The sequence below is a fragment of the Phalaenopsis equestris genome, unplaced genomic scaffold, assembly GCF_001263595.1.
Source record: "Phalaenopsis equestris unplaced genomic scaffold, ASM126359v1 Scaffold000002, whole genome shotgun sequence".
Classification (NCBI taxonomy): domain Eukaryota; kingdom Viridiplantae; phylum Streptophyta; class Magnoliopsida; order Asparagales; family Orchidaceae; genus Phalaenopsis; species Phalaenopsis equestris.
In genome coordinates, this window is record NW_018164444.1 from 13560595 (window position 1) to 13584349 (window position 23755).

The 23755-nt window shown below is 33.4% G+C and overlaps 1 protein-coding gene across 2 annotated transcripts; it reads left to right on the top strand.

Annotated features, from left to right (window-relative positions):
* The first annotated feature begins 1523 nt into the window (after positions 1 to 1523).
* Positions 1524 to 22180, top strand: LOC110021417 (transcription factor MYB24-like). Of its 2 annotated transcripts, none has more exons than XM_020719935.1 (6): positions 1524 to 1800; positions 2144 to 2268; positions 20526 to 20631; positions 20716 to 20871; positions 20988 to 21117; positions 21560 to 22180. In XM_020719935.1, the coding sequence occupies exons 3-6, from the start codon at positions 20580 to 20582 to the stop codon at positions 21990 to 21992; spliced, it is 771 nt and encodes a 256-aa protein (XP_020575594.1). In that variant the 5' UTR covers positions 1524 to 1800; positions 2144 to 2268; positions 20526 to 20579; the 3' UTR covers positions 21993 to 22180. The 2 variants fall into 2 exon arrangements, with proteins under 2 accessions (XP_020575594.1, XP_020575674.1); XM_020720015.1 differs by having other exon boundaries at positions 20526 to 20625.
* Positions 22181 to 23755: the final 1575 nt, after the last annotated feature.

Consider the following 23755-nt stretch of genomic DNA (forward strand, 5'->3'; position numbering starts at 1 on the left):
TCGGTGGGGACCAAGTTGTTGTTTTCTCTCTTTAGTTATGGTGTCATTTAGGATCATTTTTGTTTTTGTTTTTTATTTTTCAATTTTATTTTGTTTTGTTTATGTTTTTTTTTTATATTTTATTTTCTTTTGTTTATGTTCAATATTTTCCTATTTCTGTTGGTTTACATCATGGGTCGGCTTTAAGCCCATATCCTTTTGCTCTGGTTATGGATGATGGTCTTAAATGGACACTTACAGGAGGATGTACCATGGTGTATGCTTTTTGCTGATGATATCCTTCTCATGGATAAGACGAGAGAAAAAGCTCAGGAAAAACTTGAATTATGGAGGTCTACCTTGGAGCCTAAAGGCCCTTGTTTGAATAGAACTAAAACTGAATACATGAAATATAATTTTAGTAGTAATAGCTTCAGTGACAGAAATGTAACTATGAGTGATCAAATTATTAAAAGGTTTGAATGCTTTAGATATCTTGAGTCTATAGTTCAAAGTAATTGTGATATTGATGGGGATGTTATTAGTAGAATTCAAGTTGGTAATTCAAGAATTCAAGTTGGTTGGTTGAAGTGGAGGATTGCTTTGGGCCTATTGTATGATAGAAAAGTACCGCTTCAACTGAAAGGAAAATTTTATAAGATGATGTTGAAACCTGTAATGCTCTGTGACGCTAAATGTTGGCCTTTAAAAGAGAAGCATAAAACTAAGTTAAGTAACAACTAAGTTAAGTGTTGTCGAGATGAGAATGATTAAGTGGATGAGTGGCTTTACTCTTAGTGACAAAATGCGAAATGAATATATCCGTGATATGATTGGTGTAGCTCGAGTGACGGACAAAATTTGAGAGAGTAGTCTTAGATGGTTTGGTCACATTAAACGTCGACCATCTGATGATCCAATTAGAAGATTTGATGTTTTAGATTCGACTTATGTTAAGAAAGAAAGAGGTAGGCCTAAGATGACTTTGGCATATTGTATAAAAAACGATCTTAATTTATTAGAATTCAATGAAAATATGATACTAAATAGGACACAATGGACAAAAAGGATTCATGTAACCGACCCTACTTAGTGAGATAAAGGTTTTGTCGTTGATGTTGTATGTTTTAAAGCGAAACATATTTGTCATGGTATAACATGTTTAGTTGTTTTTAAAAACACTTAAAATACATAAACACGTTTTTAAAATAAAATTTAAAAGAAAAAAAAAATCAATAGTGATCCCAAACAAGCCATAAGTATATTTTTTGCATGTTTTTATTTTGGGGCATTTACAAAGCATACAATTCTTATGAATTTACGTATCTAACACCAAAGTTTTATATTTACATGCATAGTACTCAATTCTTTTGTATCACATCAAAAGTAGTACTAATTATCACTTTTTAATTGTCAAATCGGCCTTTTCATGTATAGGTAAAGTGCTGCACGTGTAAATATGAAAGTTTAGGTGTGTGATATGTTAATTCATAAGAATTGCATGCTACTTGTCTAAATTTCTCATTTTTTTTCCTTTGCTCGCCAATAATTTCAAACAAGCCAAATAAAATAAGCACTGGGCTCGCTAAAACCGGGCTCATAATTGGGCTAAAATTCAACTTTGTCGCCTTTATGAACATCCTCTTAACTACCAAATTTGATTTGTGGATTAATTTCATACAGGTTATGGCCCCTCGAACATTCTCTCTTGTTTGTTTCCGCCTCATCCCACCTTCAAATTATGAAGACAACGGCTATAAGCTGAACTGCAGCTTAATGGATGCTATCAACACAGGCGGAAAAATCTTTCTATCTCACACGGTATGAGAGCTTATTGAATTATTGATTTTGTTCTGGTAGAAACATTCTGTTGCTCATGCAGTAGTTCTTGTGAAAGTGCTTTAATTATATGGGGGCATTTACATACATACAACCCAATTCCTATGTATTTACATATCTATCACCTAAATTTCAGTTTTTACGTTTATATCACCCAAAAATTTCATATTACATAAAAAATATCATTTTTTTAAATATTAAAAAAGTGAAATACATCTTTTTGTGCATATATAAAAATTGATGTTCAGGTGTTAGATGTGTAGATACATAGGAAATGTGTGGTATGTATGTATATCTTCCTTTATAATTTTTATTGGCTGATTAGGTTCTGTCGGGGAAGTTTGTGTTGCGGTTTGCTGTGGGAGCTCCATTGACAGAAGAGAAACATGTTAGGGAAGCTTGGAAGGTTTTACAGAAGCAGGCTGATGCTCTCTTGGGTGATATTTAAAGGTGAGTTTAATTTGAACCACTTGGGTCAGTAGAAGCCTTGTTTATGATTATTTTAGTTGGGTAAATGATTTATCTATTTTTGGGTTCATTTATTCAAAAATTACACACGTACCACCCAATTTCTATGTATTTACATGTCTAACACTTCAATTTTTTTTTTTAACATTTATACCTGACACTCACCAAGTGTTGTGAAGCATGGGCTGCTCACGCAAGTATACGTGACATATCAATATTATCGGGTTCGAGTCTAGTTGTCGATTCCACAGAGAAGTAGGAGAACTCAATGAAGGAAATGTTTTAGCTTACTACTATCCGTCCAAGCCTGAAGAGTTTGATTTGCAAGTTCAATTTTAAACTTATATGAAAGTTATGAAAAACATGGCTATCCTGATAAGCAAAAAAGTTCTTTTATCAAATTAGGTGTTGAGAATTTTTCCTTTTTAATCGATCAAGTGATGAATAAAACTAATGATTAGATTCAAAAATAGGTCAATTAGGAGAAAAATTCTTTCTAACCCCTTTCTAGTGGTTGAAAGAAGTTTAACAATATTAAGTTTAGTTCCCTAAAACTCTTGATCTGCTCAAAGGAAAAGGACTCTTAGAAGATTACATAAATTCATTGGCAATATCCCCATTCCAAGGTGTTCATGTTGTTAACTCTATTTATTCCATACAGAATCCTTCCGAATATCAATATTCACAAAATGTTTTAACAATCAACTGACCAAGTAGAAAGTAAATTAAGTTTTTAAATTAACACAACACTTTTAAATTTAAATCAAAGCCCAAACAATCTCAAATCATTTGTCCTATCCATTCACCATCTCAATTAAAGAGAGAAACAAGAAGACTACTCACAATCGATGATAAATCTCATCAAAATAAACTTAGTTTTATGCATAAACATCAAAATCAAAGTCTTACAAAGAAGTTCTTAAGAAAATACAATGTAAACACACTTATCTCCTTCACAAACAAGTAGTTTGAGGATGTCACTAACGACAAACAATTTACTCTCTATTTTCCTCTTTTCTAATATCTTTGCAAAAGCTTTGGCTTTCTCCTCCAATTCCTCTCTCAAAATGATAGAAAGAAAAATGATGAAAAGCCCCCAAATTTTTGTATTTGTCCAATTTATATCTTCTCCAAAGCGAACCAAAGTTTGAACTGCACAAACTGTCAAAATTTGGGTACCGGCGTCGGGGCACCCATATGTGGAGTCTGGGCGCTACTATTTATTTTTGCACGTGGTGTGTAAGCTCTACTCTTTGGCCCCAGAACACCATTTTGCTCCTTTTTCTTCATTTTGATTCCAGTTCTATCCTCGAAGTGCAGTGTTATCATGTAAAATTCAAAAATACAAGTAACAACAATTACAAAATTATTAACATATCAAAATCCCCCAAACTTGTAATGTACTTGTCCCCAAGTCCAAGTAACAATCAAAACTTAAATATTTGATATTGTTAAACATAATAGGGTGGATTTTATAAGTGACTACCTACAATCAAACTTCCAAAGATACAAAGTTAGTGATAATATGCCACTATTGAATTATTTTGTCACACGTGCTTCAAGAAACCTTGAACTTCTTCAAATGATATTTAATCTCATATTCCTTTCAAAGGATCTAGGAGATGCTAAGTTAATACAATTTGGATGTTAAATTCTAAAAATTTAGTCTTCCATAAGATAATCTGCTAATAATTCATAAACATATGAACTGAACTAAAAAAAAGATTGTTACAGAGTTTTCAATTTAAAAGAAATAGTAGCAAAATTAATAATTGTTGAGGCTTCTCCTCGATGTTTTTCCTTCGTAACGTTTTTAATTCTTTTTCTTTCTCTTTCTTTCATTTGGATGATTATTTACAATTCCATTTCTTTCTTGATAATCCTTTTTGCATTCACATCCTTAAGGATTACCATATATGAATTATTCTTTTAATGATTTTGAATTCTACTACAATCTCCTTAAATTAAAATCGTCAAACAATCCCATTTTGTTTGAATTTACAAATTAAGAATTATTATTATAAAATTTAAATTATATGGAGGCTAAATTTTTAAAAAGATATACATCTAGCTGAATGTAACTGACCAAATAACCGAAGCTTCTTAAAATTAAATATGTTGATTAAATAATATTTATTATATTTTAAAGATCAGTATACAAGTAGTTCAGTTTAATTCAGATAGAGTCCAACTATCATTTATCTATGTTTCTCCTTCTTTTTAGATTGTTATAATCTCAAATTCATACCCACTTCACTTGTGTCAACAAAATCAAAAGCTAATACTTTGTTTACATAGAGACAAATAATTGAAGAAAACATAATTATTTCCCCCAAAGTTTATCATATGTAATCACAAACCTACAATATGATGAACAAAGTACATAAAAATAAAAAACAATTGTTTCTAACACCTGTACGAACTAACAATTCAATAACACGTATATGGACAGGTATTAACAACAATAGCAAATAAAAAGACCACAACAAATTAACTTAAGCTATCACTAAGAAATCCAAATTAATTACATCAGATAATGTCCAAATATAAAATTAAACAAATACACAGAAATACGAAGTCCAAATCACAGTGCCACAAGTTACATTATAAAAATATAAAATAACAATAAAAATTAGAAACACAAGCAACAAAAATAGTCAGGTCAAACAATAACAACATCCAAGCAGTATTCAAATCACTCGTCCCCTACTTCATTATCTTCTTATTCCTCTTCTTTTTTCTTCTTGGTCTTCCTCCATTGATTGACAGGTGTTATCATACCCAACATAAGGAGGATAAGTAGGGAATACTACCAGATCAGACCCTTCTAACCATTGATTTCTACGATATATTTTAACTTGAGCCACATTGTAATTTTCATAATAATTAGTGTGAATTTGATTATGCAAATCAATATGTTGTAAATGATCTGCCATATCATATACTTCAGATTGAATAATTGAATTATCCTCTTCCAATTTATTCAACTGCTCAACAATAGATGCAAATGAAATAGAAGTGTGTGATCTTGAGGAAGGAGGCCTAGAAGAACTTTCACGCTGCTCAAACAATGCAGTAGAGGTGCGACTATAAACATTTCCCAATCTCTTTAATGAGGGGCAATAACTCCTCCCAACTCTCGTATATCACCCCAGCCTTAACACACAAAGCGAAAATAGTGGAGGGATGTCCCAATCTAATAGTAGACCCTGACCTCATCATACTTTTAATAGAAGTGTAAAGTATTTCCCCAACATCAATTGTATGTTCCTTCTGAATACAAAAGTTGAGGACGGCTCTATCTCGGGTGACTTCACTCAAGTTAGTAGAAGGAAGGAGCTTAGTTAAAACAAAATAATGTCAAGCCTTCAACTCAGCATTCATAGAAGCAACAACAAAATTTATTTTCCTATCCTCTCTAACTTTCCACTTCCCCCTCCCATCGGCTAAATAGCTAACAATCTCTTCTAGCCCTAAATCGTTGGGTTCGAAGTTAGAATAGAAAGCATTGGGATGATCTTCCAAACTAAGAGTTGATTAATACTACGAGACAATGTCTTCACATACTTCCCTCTCACAGACACTTTATCAAAAGAATTCTCTTTCAAAGTCGCATAAAATTCCTTAATAACAAGAATCACTGTCACACCAGTCTTATAGCATAGATTTTCCTAATTCCTATGGTCTATCACTACCGCTACCCCTTCCCCCGGGTTGAAGAAAACCTCCCTTCGGATTAAACTTCCTTGACACAAAAAACTCATTGTAGCGCTCTTCTACTTGAGCACTAACAAACATTTTTGAATCAGAAGAGAAACTAATGCTAAAAAGACTTCCTTTTGTTTTTGGTGTCATAGGAAATAACTAGGAAGAAGGAAAAAGTAGTGCAGCAATGTGTGAAACAATATCACCGTCAAATTACCAAAAATCCTTGGGAACGAAAACAGAAAAATGAGAACCTAAGAACATAAAACACAAGATCTACTCCATAAAATCAAAATCAAAGCTTAGGTTAGCATATCTTACCAAGAGATTTCAAGATCTAAAAATTTCTTCACAATATTTTCACCAAAATTTCACCTAGAAGAAACCCTAGGTCTTTTGGCTGGAGAAGAAGAAAGGAGAAGAAGGAAATCACGATAAAAGTTACCCGAACAGTAAATTTTAGTCCAAATAAACAGATCTGGGTGCCCGGGTGCAGCGCTTAGGCGCCGCTCCAATCAAACCGCAGCCCTCTAGCGCCGTGCACCCACAAGTAGCGTCGGGGCGCTACAGGTAAAAAAATTGATTTTTTTTAAGTTTTTATTTAAAGCACATAACAATATAAAATTCAAACCAAAGAAAAATATAAAGATAATGAAATATAAATCCAAAATACAAAGACAACACATCAAATCAGCATACAAATGCACATGGGTTGCCTTTCAAGAAGCGTTTAGTTTATTGTTCTTAGCCTGATAATGTCATATCCTTCAATTTTGTTGACCCAAAGCCAATATCTCCCTAAGTTCTAGTCTATCTCCCGTAAATGCAATTTAAGTCTTTGTTTGTCGGCTTTAAAAAACCTTCCACTCTTCTGATTAGTAATATCGTCAGCACCAATAGGGTAAACCTTTTCTGCATTAAATGCTTCTGACCACCTGGATTTAAGTTTTTTGGGGAATAATTTCAATCGAGTATTATATAAGAAAATCTTCTGTCTAGGCTCGAAATTTTTCTTAAGAATCTTTTTATCATATCTTTTCTTCATCTTTTCCTTAAAAATCCTGGCATTTTCAAAAACTTCTTCTCTAATTTCCTCAAGTTTGTTTAACTGTAATAGACATTTTTTAGCAGCACTTTTCATAATATAATTAAACTTCTTAACTACCAAAAATGCCTTATGTCCCAGTTCAACAGACAAACGATAAAAATTACCAAATTTAAGTCTGTAAAACATCATCAAGTCTTGAAGCTCATTCTTTCATATTAGAATTAATAAACTTTTCTAAGATTATTTTTTATCTCTCTATTAGATACCTCTGCTAAACCACTTATTTGAGGGTGATGAGTTGTGGATATTTTATGATTAATCTCATATTTTCCAACCAATGTCTAAATTTTTTTTATTTCAAAAGCTCCCCCGCCGCCCAAATCATTTATTATTATCCTAGGCGTTCCATATCTACAAAATATATTCTTCTAAAATTTGGAAATGCTCCGAGCCTCACAATTGGGGAGAGCTATTGCTTTTGTCCAATTTAAGACATAATTCATAGCTACAAGAATATACAATTTTCTTAACAAAGGTACAAAAGGCCCATAAAATCTAAACCTCATACATAAAAAGTTTTAACTTCCAACATATAGTTTAAGGTCATTTCATCTTTCTTAGATATATTTCCTACTCTTTGGCATCTGTCACAAGTCTTAATATAATCATTTACATCCCTAAAAAGAGTGGGTCAGTAGAATCCTTATTATAAAATCTTAAAAGCAGTTCTATAAATCCCAAAATGCCTATTAAATTTAGAATCATGACATTTTCTAATGACTTCCTGGGTCTCTTCTTGGGGTAAATATCTCCTAATCACTTGGTCCTTACAGTTCTTATAAAGTTATGGGTCATCCCAAAAGTAGTATATGGCATAATGGACAAATTTCTTCTTTTGGTGGTATGACAGATTAAAGAGTAAAATATTGCTAACTATAAAGTTCATAATATTTGCATGCTATGAGACACCCAAATCAGAAACAGTGAGGAGTTGATCACCAGGGAAATTTTCGTCAATTTCATCATCAAAGACAGAAAAATTTTCTTCATCAAGCCTAAATAAGTGATCCGCTATTTGATTTTTAGAACCCTTCCTATCCACCACTACAATATCAAATTTCTACACTAATAGGACCGATCTGATCAATCGTGGTTTAACACCCTTTTTAGAATTCAGATATCAAATTGTTGAATGGTCGCTATAAAAAAGTGTAGATAGTTACAATCAAATATAACCAATAAACAATATAATTGTTGAATGGTCGTTTTTTAAAAGTATATACTATAGCCAATAACTTATTTTCAATAATATAATTAATATGGGCCTTAAGGGGCTTACTGGCATAGTATATAGCTCTAAATACCTTATCTTTTTTCTGACCTAACACTACCCCTATAGCATAGTTACTAGTTTCACACATTAATTTAAAAGAACATACTACCAATTAGGTGAAACAATAATAGGTGCACTAACTTTTTTTTTTTCAAATTATTGATGGCCTTTCGGCAATCTTGGTCAAAATCAAATGGGATATCTTTTTCCAGTAAGTGACATAGATGTTTGGTAATTTTAAAAAAATCCTTAATATACCACCTATAGAACCCAACATGACCCAAGAAACTCCTAACTCCTCACAGAAGTGGATGGGGAAAGTTTCTAAATAACATGAACTTTTGTTGGATTTACCTCCATCTACCTCAGAAAATTTGTGCCCCAAAACAATACCCTCGGAAACCATAAATTAACACTTCCAATTCAAAACTAGGTTGGTCTCTTCACATTTTTGTAAAACCCTAGCCAAATGATCTATGCAAGAATCAAACGAATGACCAAATACATAGAAATCATCTATAAACACTTCAATCTCTTTTTCAATCAAGTCGCAGAAAATGAACATCATGCAATGCTGAATAGTGGCAAGTGCATTGCACAATCCCAATCACTTCCTTTCTAAAAGCAAAGGTCCCATAAGGGCTTGTAAATGTGCTTTTATCTCGATCTTATGGAGCTATGAGAATCTGATGGTACCCTGAATTTCTGTCTAAAAAGCAGAAAAATTGGTGGCTAGCTAGCTTATCCAACATCTGGTTAAGAAAGGGTAAGGGAAAATAGTCTTTCCTAGTAGCTGAGTTTAATTTTCTATAATTCATGCAGATTCATCACCCTATGATATGCCTAATATGTATTAATTTATTTTATTCATTTACTACAATATTCACTCCCCTTTTTTAGGTACACAATAGATAGGGCTAATCCAAACATTATCTGAGCTGGGATAGATAATGTTTGCATCTAACCACTTCACTATCTCTTTCTTAATAACTTTTTTCATAATAGTGTTGAGTCTTCTCTAAGGGTGAGCCCTAGGGTTTATGATTTTCTTCCATAAGAATCTTATGCATGCATATTAATGGATTGATCCGCTTAATGTCTGCTAAAGTTCATTCAAAAGCTTTCTTAAAACTCCTCAAAACTCATTATTTTTTCCTCTTGTGAACTATTGAGTTATGAGGATACGATAACAGACAAAGTAGATGACTCCCCGAAGAAAGCATACTTCAGATATTTAGGAAGGATTTTCTTCTCTAATTTTGGTGATTCTTCAATGGAAGGGACTAAACATATAGAATATCTGGTGGTATCCAACAGTTCAAACCTTTCTCTATATATCCTCGAACTGGTCTGTAAAAGTAGAACTGACTCTTCCTTAGAGTCAGGTCTATCATCCTCAATCATGCCTCAATCAAGCTTTGCGCTACTGGATCAACCTCACAAATCCCTTGAAATTGACCTATACTAAGTTGGCCCACTGCATCCAGCGTAAAATTTGAATCCTCATTTGATTCAGAAGGGAATTTCATAGATTTTTAAACGTTAGAAGTTACATCTTGATCGTTTACTCTCATAGTAACTCCCCCTTTTGCATATCAATCATCACCCTATCAGTGGCTAGGAAAGGTTTGCCTAAGATGATGGGTATTTCCTCATCCTCCTTTATATTTAAAACAATAAAGTCAATAGGGAAAACTTATCCACGTTAGCTAGAACATCCCTATAACCCCTCTAGGATAGGTAAGAGATCGGTCATCAAGCTGAAGGGTTATATTGGTAGGCTGGACTTCTTCTAATCCTAATCTCTTAAAGATTGACGAAGGCATAAGGTTGATGCTAACACCTAAGCCACATAAGGCCTTTCCAAAGAATTTCTCTTCTATAGCACAAGGAATGGTGAAACTCCCAGGTTCTTTAAGTTTATGAGGGAATTTTTTCTGTATGATAGCACTGCAATCCGTGCTAAATGCTGCATTCTCAAAGTCTTCTTTTTTTCTTTTCTTATTCAAGATATTGTTCATAAACTTAGCATAGCTAGCCATTTGCTCTAAAGCTCAGCAAAAAAGTTGTTAAGAGTCAGCTTCTTTGACACTTTCAAAAACCAGGAAAGTTGTTGATCCAACTTGTGTTTTTGAAGTCTTTGAGAAAATGGTGAAGGTAGTATTTCTAAATTCTTTCTAATGGTTGCAGTTGGTCTCTCTAAGTCCTTTGAGAGTTATCAATATGTCTTTTAGGCTCAAGATTTTTGTCTACCACTTCATGCTCCTTCCTAGTTACTTCCTTCAATTCTTTTCCACTCAATTTAATGACTTTTACATTTTATTTACTTTTCTCCTTAGGGTTAATTTGAGTGTTACGGGGAAGAGTTCTTTGAGGTCTATTGCTAAGAGAATTTGTTATTTAGCCCAATTGGTTTTCTATGTTCCTTATGACTGTAACTTGACTTTGTAATTGATTTCTCATTTGCAAAACTACTTCTTATAAAGACAACTTTTCCTAAATTGTTGATTTTGGTTAAAGTCTGGTGGGTAAGGAGATCTTGAGTTGGTATCACCCTGATTATTTCAATTCCCCAAATGATTTGCTTGAGTATTCCCTCACTGCCGCTTTCCTACCCATTGGCTATTATTTCATTTAAAATTAGGGTAATTTTTTCAACCAGGATTGTAAGTATTAGAATAAGGGTTATCAAAGCACTAGGATCCACCAATTGTCCATATGAATTTTCCTATATGACTGGGGGTCATTGTGGTTGATTCAAGCATAATTGATCTAACTTCTTAGAGACAACCTTCACTTGGGAAGTCAATGTGGTTAGAACGTCTGTGTCATGTACGATAGTTGCTTTCTTAAGGTTCACTTTATTATGTGGTGAAATGTGGTTAGAAAAGCCTTAGCCTCACGATGTCATTAGAGACACCGTTGTAGTGAAATGTGGCGCAGAGTTCTAAAAACCTCGCTAAATGAATATTAGGGTCTTTTGAAGGTTTTCCCCGAAATTGATTGTTCCGCGACATTTGGATGATAACATGTTTCAGTTCGAAGATATTGGCTTTTACGGTAGGGGTGTGAATACTAAGGTAAATTTCATATAAATGAAGTGAAGTTTAGATTTTTTGAGAGAGATAAACGAGTTATAATTAGAAATGTCAAAAATTGACCCAACACATTAACTTGACCCAAATTCAACTTGAGAAATTCAGGTTCAGGTTAACCTGAATAATTTTCCAGTCGAGTTTGGTTTAAATCATAACCCTTCTAATTTGGGTTGACTCATTAGCCTAAAAATGACTCAAAAATGATCTGTCAACATGAAAATGACATGAAATTAAATCACAAATCTGAAATCGAATTGCCAACCTGATATTGACACAAAATTGGCTCAAAATTAATCCAAAATTGATCAGATTTTAATATGAATATTTATTATTCTTTTGTTAAAAGGGTTATACAGATCGAGTTCTGATCAAAATTTTTGACCCACATGATATTTTAGTCAGACCCGAACCTGGCCCATTGACACCCCTTGTTATGATGATAATCTGGTAAATTTATCTTTCTAATTTTTCATCAGGAATATCGAATTTAGAATTGCAGATATATCCTTCGCGCTTTCACATGGCCTTGTGATGTTATGTTTGCTGCTTTGCAGCATAACATCTTTTGATTCATATTTCAATATCATTAAAATCTTATTTGGTTGCTTCATATTTTAAATGGAAATTTATATACTTACCAAACAATTCTCATGTGCAAACAATTCTCATGTGTGTAGTGTGTATATATATATATATATAAAGAAGGATTGCAAAGTGCATTTGCAATTCATCCCTATTGTCCAATGTGAGCCCCAAACTCGGGATCTCATAGGTCTTACACGTTCTGTCTACCAAATAACCAATCGGTTCGCACTTCTTATGTATATCTAACACCAAAGTTTGATATTTGTTTATAACATTTGGGTGTCATATTTCGTTTTTAAAGAGATAATGATCGAGATATTTTTTATGTGATGTTAATAACTTGAATGATATGTATGCAGACAAGAATTTTAAGATGTCAGATATGTAAATACATTAAATGCAGTATGCATGTAAATGCCCCTATTAAAAATAATTACATTTTATAAATATATAATTTAATTGATAGTATTTGTGGAAAAAAAAGGAAGGTTTACATACATCCACTCGATTACTATTTATTTACAAATATAACACCTAAATTTTAATTTTTACGTCATCTTATCTATGCATAAAAAGGTGTATTTCACGTTTAAAAAAAATTAATAGCAGTGTTTTTTTATGTAATTTGAAAGATTTGGATGGTATAAGCATAAAAATTAAGTTTTGGTGTTAGATATGTAAATACATAAGTAATATGTATGTAAATACCCCAAAAAAATTAATAATTATTTATTATAAAATATATATGAAAATAACGTGGTGTGCGATCCATGCCTTCATCTGCATGTCTGAACAACGGTCGTAATATTTTAGAGCCTCTCCTATTCATAGTATATTTATTTCTCTCAGCAATTAGAGAAGAAAAAAAATCAATGTAGCACTTATGTTATTTATTTCTCTCCTTTCAATTAATCAAGTTGTCTTGTATAAGAAGATAATGGCCACCAAAAGCTTTATTGATTTGTTATTTAATAAGGAACTTTCTTTTTCAATTAAGTTGTATTCCACTTAACTATAATTAATTATAATTAATTATTAACTCGACTAGTTTCGGACTTATAATTAATTTATTGATTTGTTGCTCCGTGTGATAATTCATTGTTACAACATTGATTGTACCTCGATCGTTGCAATGAATCATCTTACAAAGTCACGACATATGTTGCGAAGTAACAAAGCACAATGCGAAGCAACACCAACCTTATGGAGTAACGAACATCTTATGGGGCAATGTACCCAGAAAATAGTGTAACAATGCTTTGAAGATGGTGTAATGTGCACCTCACATACATTATAGAAATGCACCTAAGAAAATGGTGAAAAAACGCACCCCGAAAATGGTGTAACAACACACCCCAAATAGTATAAAATGACATGCCCCACATACGGTGCAACGATGCCTCCTAAAAGTGTAAAAATGCACCTCGTAATAATTGCTTATAATCTTTATACTCATAATATAGTAAACTTCTCTAGATTCATGAATTTCTTTCCTTGCAGCTCTTCACTACACCAATGTGATCAACTACGGCCTATGTAGTCTACTAATTACATAGCTCTCAACTCCGAGCTCTATGGCTATGGACGTTATTACAACTCCCCGCTACGACCTAAGTGATCAATGATGACCTATATGGATTATAGCTTATATAGTTCCCAACTTTGGCATTTGGAGTCTACGGATGTAATCACAGTCCATACAGCTCCCAACTCCGGCTTATGCAACCTACAAACGTTATTACAACTATTCACTATGGTTCATGTTGTTTCCAACTTTGGCCTCTATGGCCTATGGATATTATCACAATTCCTATAACTTCTGACTCCAGACTTAGGGCCTAAGAACATTATCACAGCTCTTGCAACTCTCAACTTCAGCCTATGTGGCCTACGAACATTATCACAACTCATTCAACTCATAGTTTTGGCCTCTATGGCCTACAAAATGTTTATTGTAGTTCATGCAGCTCCTAACCCCGACCTTTGCGGTCTACGAAAGCTCCCTGTTACGACTTATGTGACCAACTACATCGTATGTAGCTCATAGCTCACACAACTTCCAACTTCGTCCTTTGTAGCCTAAGGACATTATTGCAATTTCTTACTATGACCTATGTGGTCAACCAACAATCCTAAAGCAACCATGTACGACTTAAATGACCAACTACTATCACAGATTTTATTTACGACATCAACTACAAGCGGGAGCTACAATTACTGCCTAACATTCATTGTTGACTACTGCCTCAAAAGCTCTCGACGAAGGGCTTCGCGACCTGTGACTACTATTTTTGTTGAAATAATATTGTACATTAATTTTGTAATTCTATCTTCCTTAACTCAGAAGAAGAGTGAGTGTGCATTCACCATTAAATTTTGGATTATTTCAACTAGGTTAGGCCCCATGCTTTTTTTTTGGGGATTTTCACATAAAAATATTTTGTGTCTTTACATGTCACTTTTATTATCCGAGTGTATTGGATTTTCATGCAACATTAATGGGCTAAACAATCACTCCACTATCGTAAATCTTCTGGCACACATCAGGGACAAATAACTGCTAAAATTTCAGGATCATTGAAAGTGAATTACAAAGTAATGAGTGAAAACAATGGGATTTTCGACTCCTATTATTCAGACGGTGATGAAACTCTGATAATGGTTGGGATCAAACAACAAAAAAAATGTAGGGAACAATTGGTACTAAGGAGAGTTATTGACAACTGTTATGTTGGGAACCTAACATTTATCAATAATTAGTGTGTCATTCGGGCTAGGTGACGACACAATGATATGACGATATAAACATAATTAAGGTCTATACAATTATAAGTGACATTCTTATGATTATATTGATGACTCTTATGAACATATTTATGATTATATACTTTGCTCTTGAATGGATGAAAAACTTGTTTTACATAGCTGTCATGATTCTTTGTATTACATTTTCTTTCTTTTCTTGTTTTATATGTTTATAACATATTGTGTCGTGTGCTGTGAACATGTACATGAATTGCATACGAGCATGCACGTTGTTTCTTTTCTGTGTACAAAATCTTATTTTAGTTTTGATTATTTTGTCGAGCTCATTGTTGTCCGCTCTTTGTCGTTGAATTTTAGGAATGTGTGAGGAGCAACAAAACAAATACTCGGGTGTGATTAGAGGTGTACATGAGTCGAGTCAATCTCGAGCTACCCTCGGCTTGAGCTTGAGCAAGATTAATTTTATCGAGTTTGAGCTCGATCACGAGCTTAAGTCTACGAGTTCAAGCAGACTTGTTTAATATAAAAGAGAAAAAATTTAATATAAAAGAGAAAAAATGAGAAAAAATGATATTAATTTAAGCTAGTTTTATAATAAGATGATAAATTAAATAAATAATTAGAAGATAAATAATAAAAGATCACCCAATGTACAATACAAAATAGTATGTTTTTAACATGTTTAACAATTTAAAGATAAAGCCTTAAAATTTACTATAGTTTGAGTGTATTTTATATTAATTTTTTTTTAATGAGTCGGCTCATGTGATTACGAGTCTAGTCGGGGTTGGCTTGAGCTTGGATTGTTAGCTCATTGAGCACAGTTCATGAGCCACTTATCGAGCCAAGCTCGAGTCGGCTCACGACAACCCTAGATTTGACTTCTACGGCTTTTGCATTTCATCTTTTTGGAAATCTCTTACAAACTTTTGAGTAAATAATTTATTTTTGTTAAACTTAACAACTCGATATATATTTATATGTTTTGATGATATGATTTTCATTGCTTTTAAATATATGTGAATATGAATGAATTATGAAATGAAATGTATCAAGGATGTTTGTAACAATTTAGTTAGAGTAGTTCATCACCTATTGAGTCCTGGTTTCACAAGTCATGACTCATGATGATTGTTAGTGAGAATTTATTCTGGCCGAATTATTCGTCTCTGTCAGACCTCAGCAGACCTTTAAATGGAGGCCAGTTGTGGTGTGATATTCTACACATATGGACTTGTGCTTGGCCGCTTTATGGCTCGTCCGACAAAGCTTTGTTGATTTTTTAGTCAACTTGGTCAGCTAAACTTGGTCGGTATGATTCAGTCGGCTGATCCAACTTGGTTGACTAACCTTGATCCATGATGAGGAGTTTGAGATATCTCATGGAAAAAGATTTTTCGTTAAATTGGCGCTACTGGTGGGTAGGCAACCACATCGAGTCGACTTTCTTCTATCAGTCGGTTTAGATGTTCTTCTTTCATACAGTCTTCAATCAAATAACTCATGCCCGGACATCTTCTTGTTCGCCTCATTCTATCAGTCCTGGTCGGCACACCTTTATCATGTTCTTTTCTCTGGACCGTTAGATCTCTTTAAGATCAGTGCAAACATATTTTTTGATGTATAATATTTACAAAAAAAAAAATAATAATAACAATAAATCTCCACCCTATAATGTTAGATATTTCCTTTTGTTTTTTTATTCGAGGGAGTGAGTGCGGGAGCATATAATTTGTATGGAATTAGTCAGACGTGAGGAGACAGGTGTCGACCGTGGGACTCATGAAGCTCATCTTCTCCCGCACCAAGATTACAATGAATCTCCTTTCTATAATGACTCCTGACGATGGAATTCCACGTCATTTATGAAGAATAATGCCACACACACACACATTATAGTATTAACCCATGTGTAGATTGACGACAGGCCTCCATTTCCTAATTATCTATGGAAGGTTCTAGTAATTAGATACTACTAAGTGCTCCATCACACTTAATTATATCTAATCATTTCATCATTATTTTTTTTTTCTTTTCTATGAAACATATTCTTTAAGTTCATGGTTTTGAAATATGATGATTAAAATGTAACTATATTTTTATAGGGATGAAAGAGGGTGCTAGATTTGTAAATAGCAATGTTTGGGGTGCTATGTATGTAAAATTCACATTTTTTATAATGTATATTTTGATGTTAATATCTTATGGTACAAGTTTTTAAATTATTGTTGTCAAAGGAGAATTTGTTAATCATTAAGTTTAATTAGCACTTTAAGTGGGGGTGTATCTATAAGGATTTAGGTTGAATAGGATTTAGTAAATTCGCTAAATCCGGATTTATCAAGTCTTTATGGTTCATTAAAGTTAAATCCAATCAAATATGTTGACATGCATGTTCGGCATAAATAGGTTCGCTATGTTTATATCAAATATCAAATAAACTAATCACATAATTAGTTTTTAAACTAAATAAATATCTTAATTAATAATTAATCAGTAATTTTTAGGAAGCAAACACATGTAAATAGTCTTAACATTAAAATATAATAGCACTTTATGTGGACTACTTTAGCTTTAATTTAACGAGTTTGTGGACAATTTTGACACTTCTATAAATTCTATGACTAAAATGGCCCATATAAATAGGTGGAGATTATTTTGACATTTTTTGCTAAAATTTGTGAAATATATTTTAACTAGATCATATTGATCAATTTTATATCAAAATATTTGCGACAAATTTTCTGTAATTATGGTGGCTGCATGTCCGAACGAGGTCTAATGGGCCGCATGCGATCCATGGCGGCTTAGCCCCAATCAAAACATCTTCCGAATATACGATCGGCCACACAAATATGTGTGTGTGTGTGTGTGTGTTTCGTGGCTCGCACCCGCAAGTTCTGTTGCTTGTTGGTATAGCAGTCTCTCTGAAAATCGTAAGTCCTCTTAAGGTCACGAGTTTGAACCCTCTGGTGACGCCTTCAGCCAGACTTGCCTGGCGGGGTATAGTATAATTAGGTGGAGTTGATACATAAAGAGCCTAAGCCTGCACTAAGCCGAATAGATACGTGGACGATTAGAATGGAACCCGTACATTTGTATATTTGAATAATTTAAAATGTGGGGGAATAAAAAAATCTTGGGGCATTCATGTGAAACACGGCAACGAAATAATAACTTTATTTATTATTTATTATTTATTTATTTTATTCTGATGAGCATGCCTAGCCAATACTGCTTTTCGGGTACCTCACAGAACCACTTTTGCTTGATCAGTCAGAGTCTCGAGTTTAATCGAGTTTAATTGCCAAAAATATTTTTTTTTAGAATCATCACTTATTTTTTGAGATAAATGTACTATATAATTAAATTTAGGATATGTTTTTGTGAAGAAATGATTGTTTAAACACACATACGTGAAGTTGTTGCAGAAGAAACTGTTGTTCAAAAATTTATTACAATTATTATCATTTTTTTTATTATTTTTGAAAAAAAGGCATTTTCTATGACACTCATTTAGGGATGTAAACGAGCCGAGCTTGAGCGAGCTCAGGTTGAGCGAGCTCAGGCTGCGAGCTCAGGCTGGGCTCGTGTTCGGCTCGAAATTGGCTTGTTAAACTAAAATTGAGAAAAATAGATGTAAAGTGTGGGATTCGAACCTGGAAAAAATAAATACAAAAAAATATACTAACCACATTGCCACATTGGATGTTATGATTTAAACTTAGACATAAATATATATAATATATTATTATATAAATAATATATTGTTATATAAAAAGTTATATAATTTTTTTTTCGAGCCATTTCGAGTCGAACACGAGCGAACAAACTGTTCGGCTCGTTAGGCTTAACGAACAAGCCGAACACAAGCTGCTTAACGAGCCAAACACGAACTGTTCACGAACAACGAGCCAAATTGACAGCCCTACACTCATTGCACTTTGGTTTGGTGCAGCTTCTTCTAATATTTTTTTTTTAAGCGCTACAAAGTGTGGTGCAGCACGACACCCTCGGGATTATATAAATAATACTCGATATTTTGCCATCCACAAAGTATTACCTACATTCATTATTTACAAATTCTCTCTCAAATATTAAAATTTTTCATTTTTATCATCAATGATGTAATCATGACACGCATAAATGCACGAGTTAATGCCTAGATAAAAATAATAACTATGTAAAGAAGAAAATTTAATTACTAATTAATATAAATGAATATTTGAGGACTTGAAACTCTAAAGTCTTATTTGTAATTAATGCAATACATATGTGATTAATATCATATTTATCTCAAAATAGATCTATAGGATTTGAGACACATCTTGACCAATATTATAATGATAATATCCTAACCTATTTTCTTTGTCTGATTATAGAAATCATCAACATCAAATTTTGGTCTCTCAGTAAAATTTAATGATTCACATCCTAACCTTTTAAATAAAGCGACATTTACATGCATACCACATAATTCCTATGTAATTAATATTAAACTTTGATATTTATATTAATATCACTTTAGTGCCATAGACTTATATGGATTGCACTTTAAAAAGATAAATAATAAGTGTATTCTTGATTAGTATTAAATACCTGAGTGGTATGCATGAAATATAAAAATTTAGGGGTTAGATATATAAATACATAAAAAAATAGTTAGTACACATGTAAGTGCCCCCTTAAATGAATCATCTCTTGATTACCAATTAAAATTTTCAAATTTAAGAAAAATAATTAACTATGTAATTGAAATCTAGGATGATTTACATACCTATACTGTTATGGTATGACTCATATACCATATCAGAACAGACGCTAGATCGAAGCGGAGCGGAGCGGAAGAATCTGTCCAAATTGGGAAGTTACGTGGGTTGGGGTGCGGGGACAAAGCCCCACGGTATGATACAGGGGCAATGTTGTAATTACATGTTGTGTCTAGGTTTACTCATGGGGTTATAAATAGGCATGTTAGTAACCCCATGAGGTATCCTTGAATTCTGTAAACCCTTTTCTGATTATTGAAAGGAACTCGCGGCTCTGCTCCCGAGGACGTAGACATCTTTGCCGAACCTCGTTAAATCTCTGTGTTCTTCTGGATTTGTGTCGATTCTTGTTTTTCTTCGCCCTAATTTTCTCAACATATACTGCTCAATTTTTATATTTTTCTCATATGTAACACTTCAATTTTTACATATATACCATCTTACCTTACCAATGTATGGAAAGGAGAGATTTTTGATGAGATGTGAAAGATTTGAGTGATGTTAAAGTAGAAAAGTAAAGTTTAAGAGGGAGATATTTAAATGCCCCTTAAAATTTTACACAAAGTACTTGAAAAGGTATGGTAGTTGTTCACAACTATATTACTCATACGTAGCTTGGGCATGGAGTATAGCATCGTTGTAATTTTGATTTTTCTTCAGTGCAACCATGCTGTACTGAGTAAAAGAAAATATCTAAATAAATATTTCGTTATGAAAGTCATAGAGTATAGTATGACTATATTTAATAAGAATGAAAAGTATAATTATATTGTACTCCATGACTTAATAGTCGTGTTTTAGGCTTCTCTGCTTTTTAGAAGAGGATACACGATAAATTTTAATCGGAGTTCTTAGATATTGTTGTTTCTTCTTCTTAAGTGTTTGATGGGGCCCTGCTACAGTAGTGAGAATAAACTTGAGAAATATGATTTCAGGCACAGAAACTTAAAACAAATGGAAAACAAGTTAGTGGGTGAAGAAAAGCTTCGATGGAGACCTGCAGATTCAATTTATCATATGCATCGATCACACACGGTATAAGTACGAAGCCACTCTTCCGACTCCCGTTTGTCTCTCACCTCAATCACTATCTTTCTCTCTCTATCACTATCTTTCTCTCTCTAGAAAATATGATTGGAATGGAGGGGAAGTACTATGGGTGGGGAAGTGTTACAGATGGATGGAGGAAGGGGCCATGGACGCCGCAGGAAGACCAGTTACTGATAGAGCATGTGAGGCTCCATGGAGAGGGAAGATGGAACTCTGTTTCCAGGCTGACAGGTAAATATATACAAGCTGGTGTTGTAATTTGAAGAAATCTGAGGGTTTAATCTGCATATTTTACCATAATTTCTGCAAATTTGAGAAACTGAGGCAGAAGGGAACATTGTGATTAGGGCTGAAGAGGAGCGGGAAGAGCAGCAGGCTGAGATGGGTGAACTATTTGAGGCCTGATCTCAAGAGGGGGAAGATTACACCTCATGAAGAGAACATCATACTTGAGCTCCATGCTAGGTGGGGAAATAGGTGAGCTTTCCTCTACTCTGCTTTTTAATTTTTTTTAGGAAGATTTACATGTGTGTATACCACTCAATCTTTGTGTATTTACATGCATACCCACCACCTTATCTTTGATGAAAAGGTTAACATTTTAAAAGTTAAAATGGTAACTGTAAAATTTAAAACTTTGGTTTTAGATATGTAAATATATAAGAATTGGGCTGCAAGCATGCAAATGCCCCTCTGTTATTATTAGTAGGAGTGGCAATTTGGGCCTATAGATCATTTTTTAGATTCGATGTGAATATGATTAAACTTACTTGGACCTGACCCAATTGTATGGTTTGATATGAAATTCAGACTAGTTGATCCGAAGCCAAAATTTTCATGTTAGAGTTTTCATGTAGGGCTCAATATTGGCATCCATAATCGCAATCTTTGTTGCTAACTTTGAGTATTGATATTATAGATGGTCTACAATTGCAAGGAGCCTCCCAGGAAGGACCGACAATGAAATTAAGAATTATTGGAGGACACATTTCAAAAAATCCACCAAAAATGTAGACAAGGCTAGAGCCAGATACTTAAAACTGCAGCAAGAGCAAAGACAATTACAACAACAGCAACAGCAGCAATATTTAATATCACAAAATAATATTATAAAAGAGGAAATTACATCACAAGCTCAAGAAGCTATTATGGCACAAGAGATGCAGGAGATGGCATTTATGTGCGGCAACATGCCATTGATGTTTAACGACGGAGGCTTCGTCGGTGAATCAACGACCAACAGCGAAGACAGATCGAGCGAGGAGGAAGCTTGCTACGACACGTGGGAGAGTTTGTGGAATCTTGATGACATGGGATTTGATATGGCAAATGAAGCACTTACTCTCTATTGAAAGTTGGTGTGAGTTGATATGGTTGATAAATATTTTGGATGTTATTGTCAAAATTTTGAGATGGAATCTATTAATCATATTCGTGTCGAGGGACTTCATGTGCTAAGTGTATTATGTCCGAAGCATATTACAACAACTTTCTAGCTACTGATTGAAGCACTATAAGAATAGTTTATGCCATGTGCTTCAAGTGTACTTTAGTGATAACTTATGTAAATTTGCTACAGTTGTGCATAATAAAAAAAAAATATAATAATTCAAAATATTAAAGATTATATGTCTAATTCAAATTTTTTATAATTTTTCTCATTGCTAGAGTTTTTTTATGGTTCTTGATAAATTTTGAGAGGGCTTCATATGAAATAATTAATGATTAAAAATCATAAGATAAAATAAAAGCAGGACATCTCATATTGTTGCACTATTAATAACTCACTTCATAAGGTGCAAAGTCAAATCGATTTCAAATTTGAGCTGATTTCTTAAGCCCAATGTTATCCTGTAATTGAGTGAAACTTCAAATTCAGTTGGTCATTCACTCATTATATGACTTGCTCTGTGTTTGGTGCGATCTTTTTAGCTCGAAACCAGTGTTGTCATCTATATGTTTATTGCATTCAATGTGTGTTAAATAAAACATGGGCGTAAATTCTTCCATTTTTACATCACGATAGATCGCCCACAACCAGCTGTTTGGTAAACATAAAGTTACATAGATATCCTTCTTCCTAAATGACGAGCGAACGATACGCGATGTCCTAATTGCGTTATCAATGGAAACCTATGCACGAAGCCGAGAGGGGAGCTGATTGAGAGAGATTTTTTTTTTTTTTTTGCGTAAAAGGGAGGTAGCTTCTCCAATCTTCAATTTCTTTCAACCTCTACTTTTTTTTTCTGTGACTTTCTTCTTTGATGTTTCTAGCTTTGCGTAAAAGACATGAACTTCATATCCTACTCGTGCAGGCGTTTATGTCTTTGCGCTATATATATGTATAAATCTTCCTGCAAATATTGTAGGAGCCCAAATTATACGGAAATCTCAACGTTCTGTAATTTTTCTTTTAAAATGAAAAGATGGCTAACTTTATATAATTACAATATGTGGATATATTCGAACAATGACCCTAATCTGCTGAATGTATTTAATTAGTAAATTAATCTAAGTGCTTTTAAAAGGAAGGAGATATTTGTAATTAGTGGACTTATTTATTTATTTATTTTGGGGTAAAATGGGCCTCAAATCCAACATTTAGAATATTAGTGGATTATTAAATCAAAGATTTCGTTCATAATCTGAAAGCGCGTTTAGTGTGGTAGTGAGGGCACGACTGGTCAAAGAGACAGAGACGCGGTGAGAGTCTTAATATCCTTAATTAAGTGCGTTATTAAGCATTAATTAAGATTAATTTCGGATATTTGACCTTATGCGAACCAACCTACCACTTTCTATTCAAAATCAGTTAAACATACTTTTTGAAGATGTTGACGTAGATTTTGTGACTTATGGTGTTTTTCTTTTTGCTTATGTACCACCGTATTCTTGTGTATTTATATATGTAGATTAAGAATGAGCCAGCACGAATCCTGATAAGGTCCAACAGTTCAGAATGATGGAAGTGTATAACAAAGAAGAATCCAACGCAGGAGAATAAGTAACCCCGTTTATTGGGTGCATACATCGGAACCAATGATAAAGACCAACAGAGCCAGAAGAATTACAAAAAGAACGATCCAAGTATGGGGTGATCAGGCTTGTATAGACA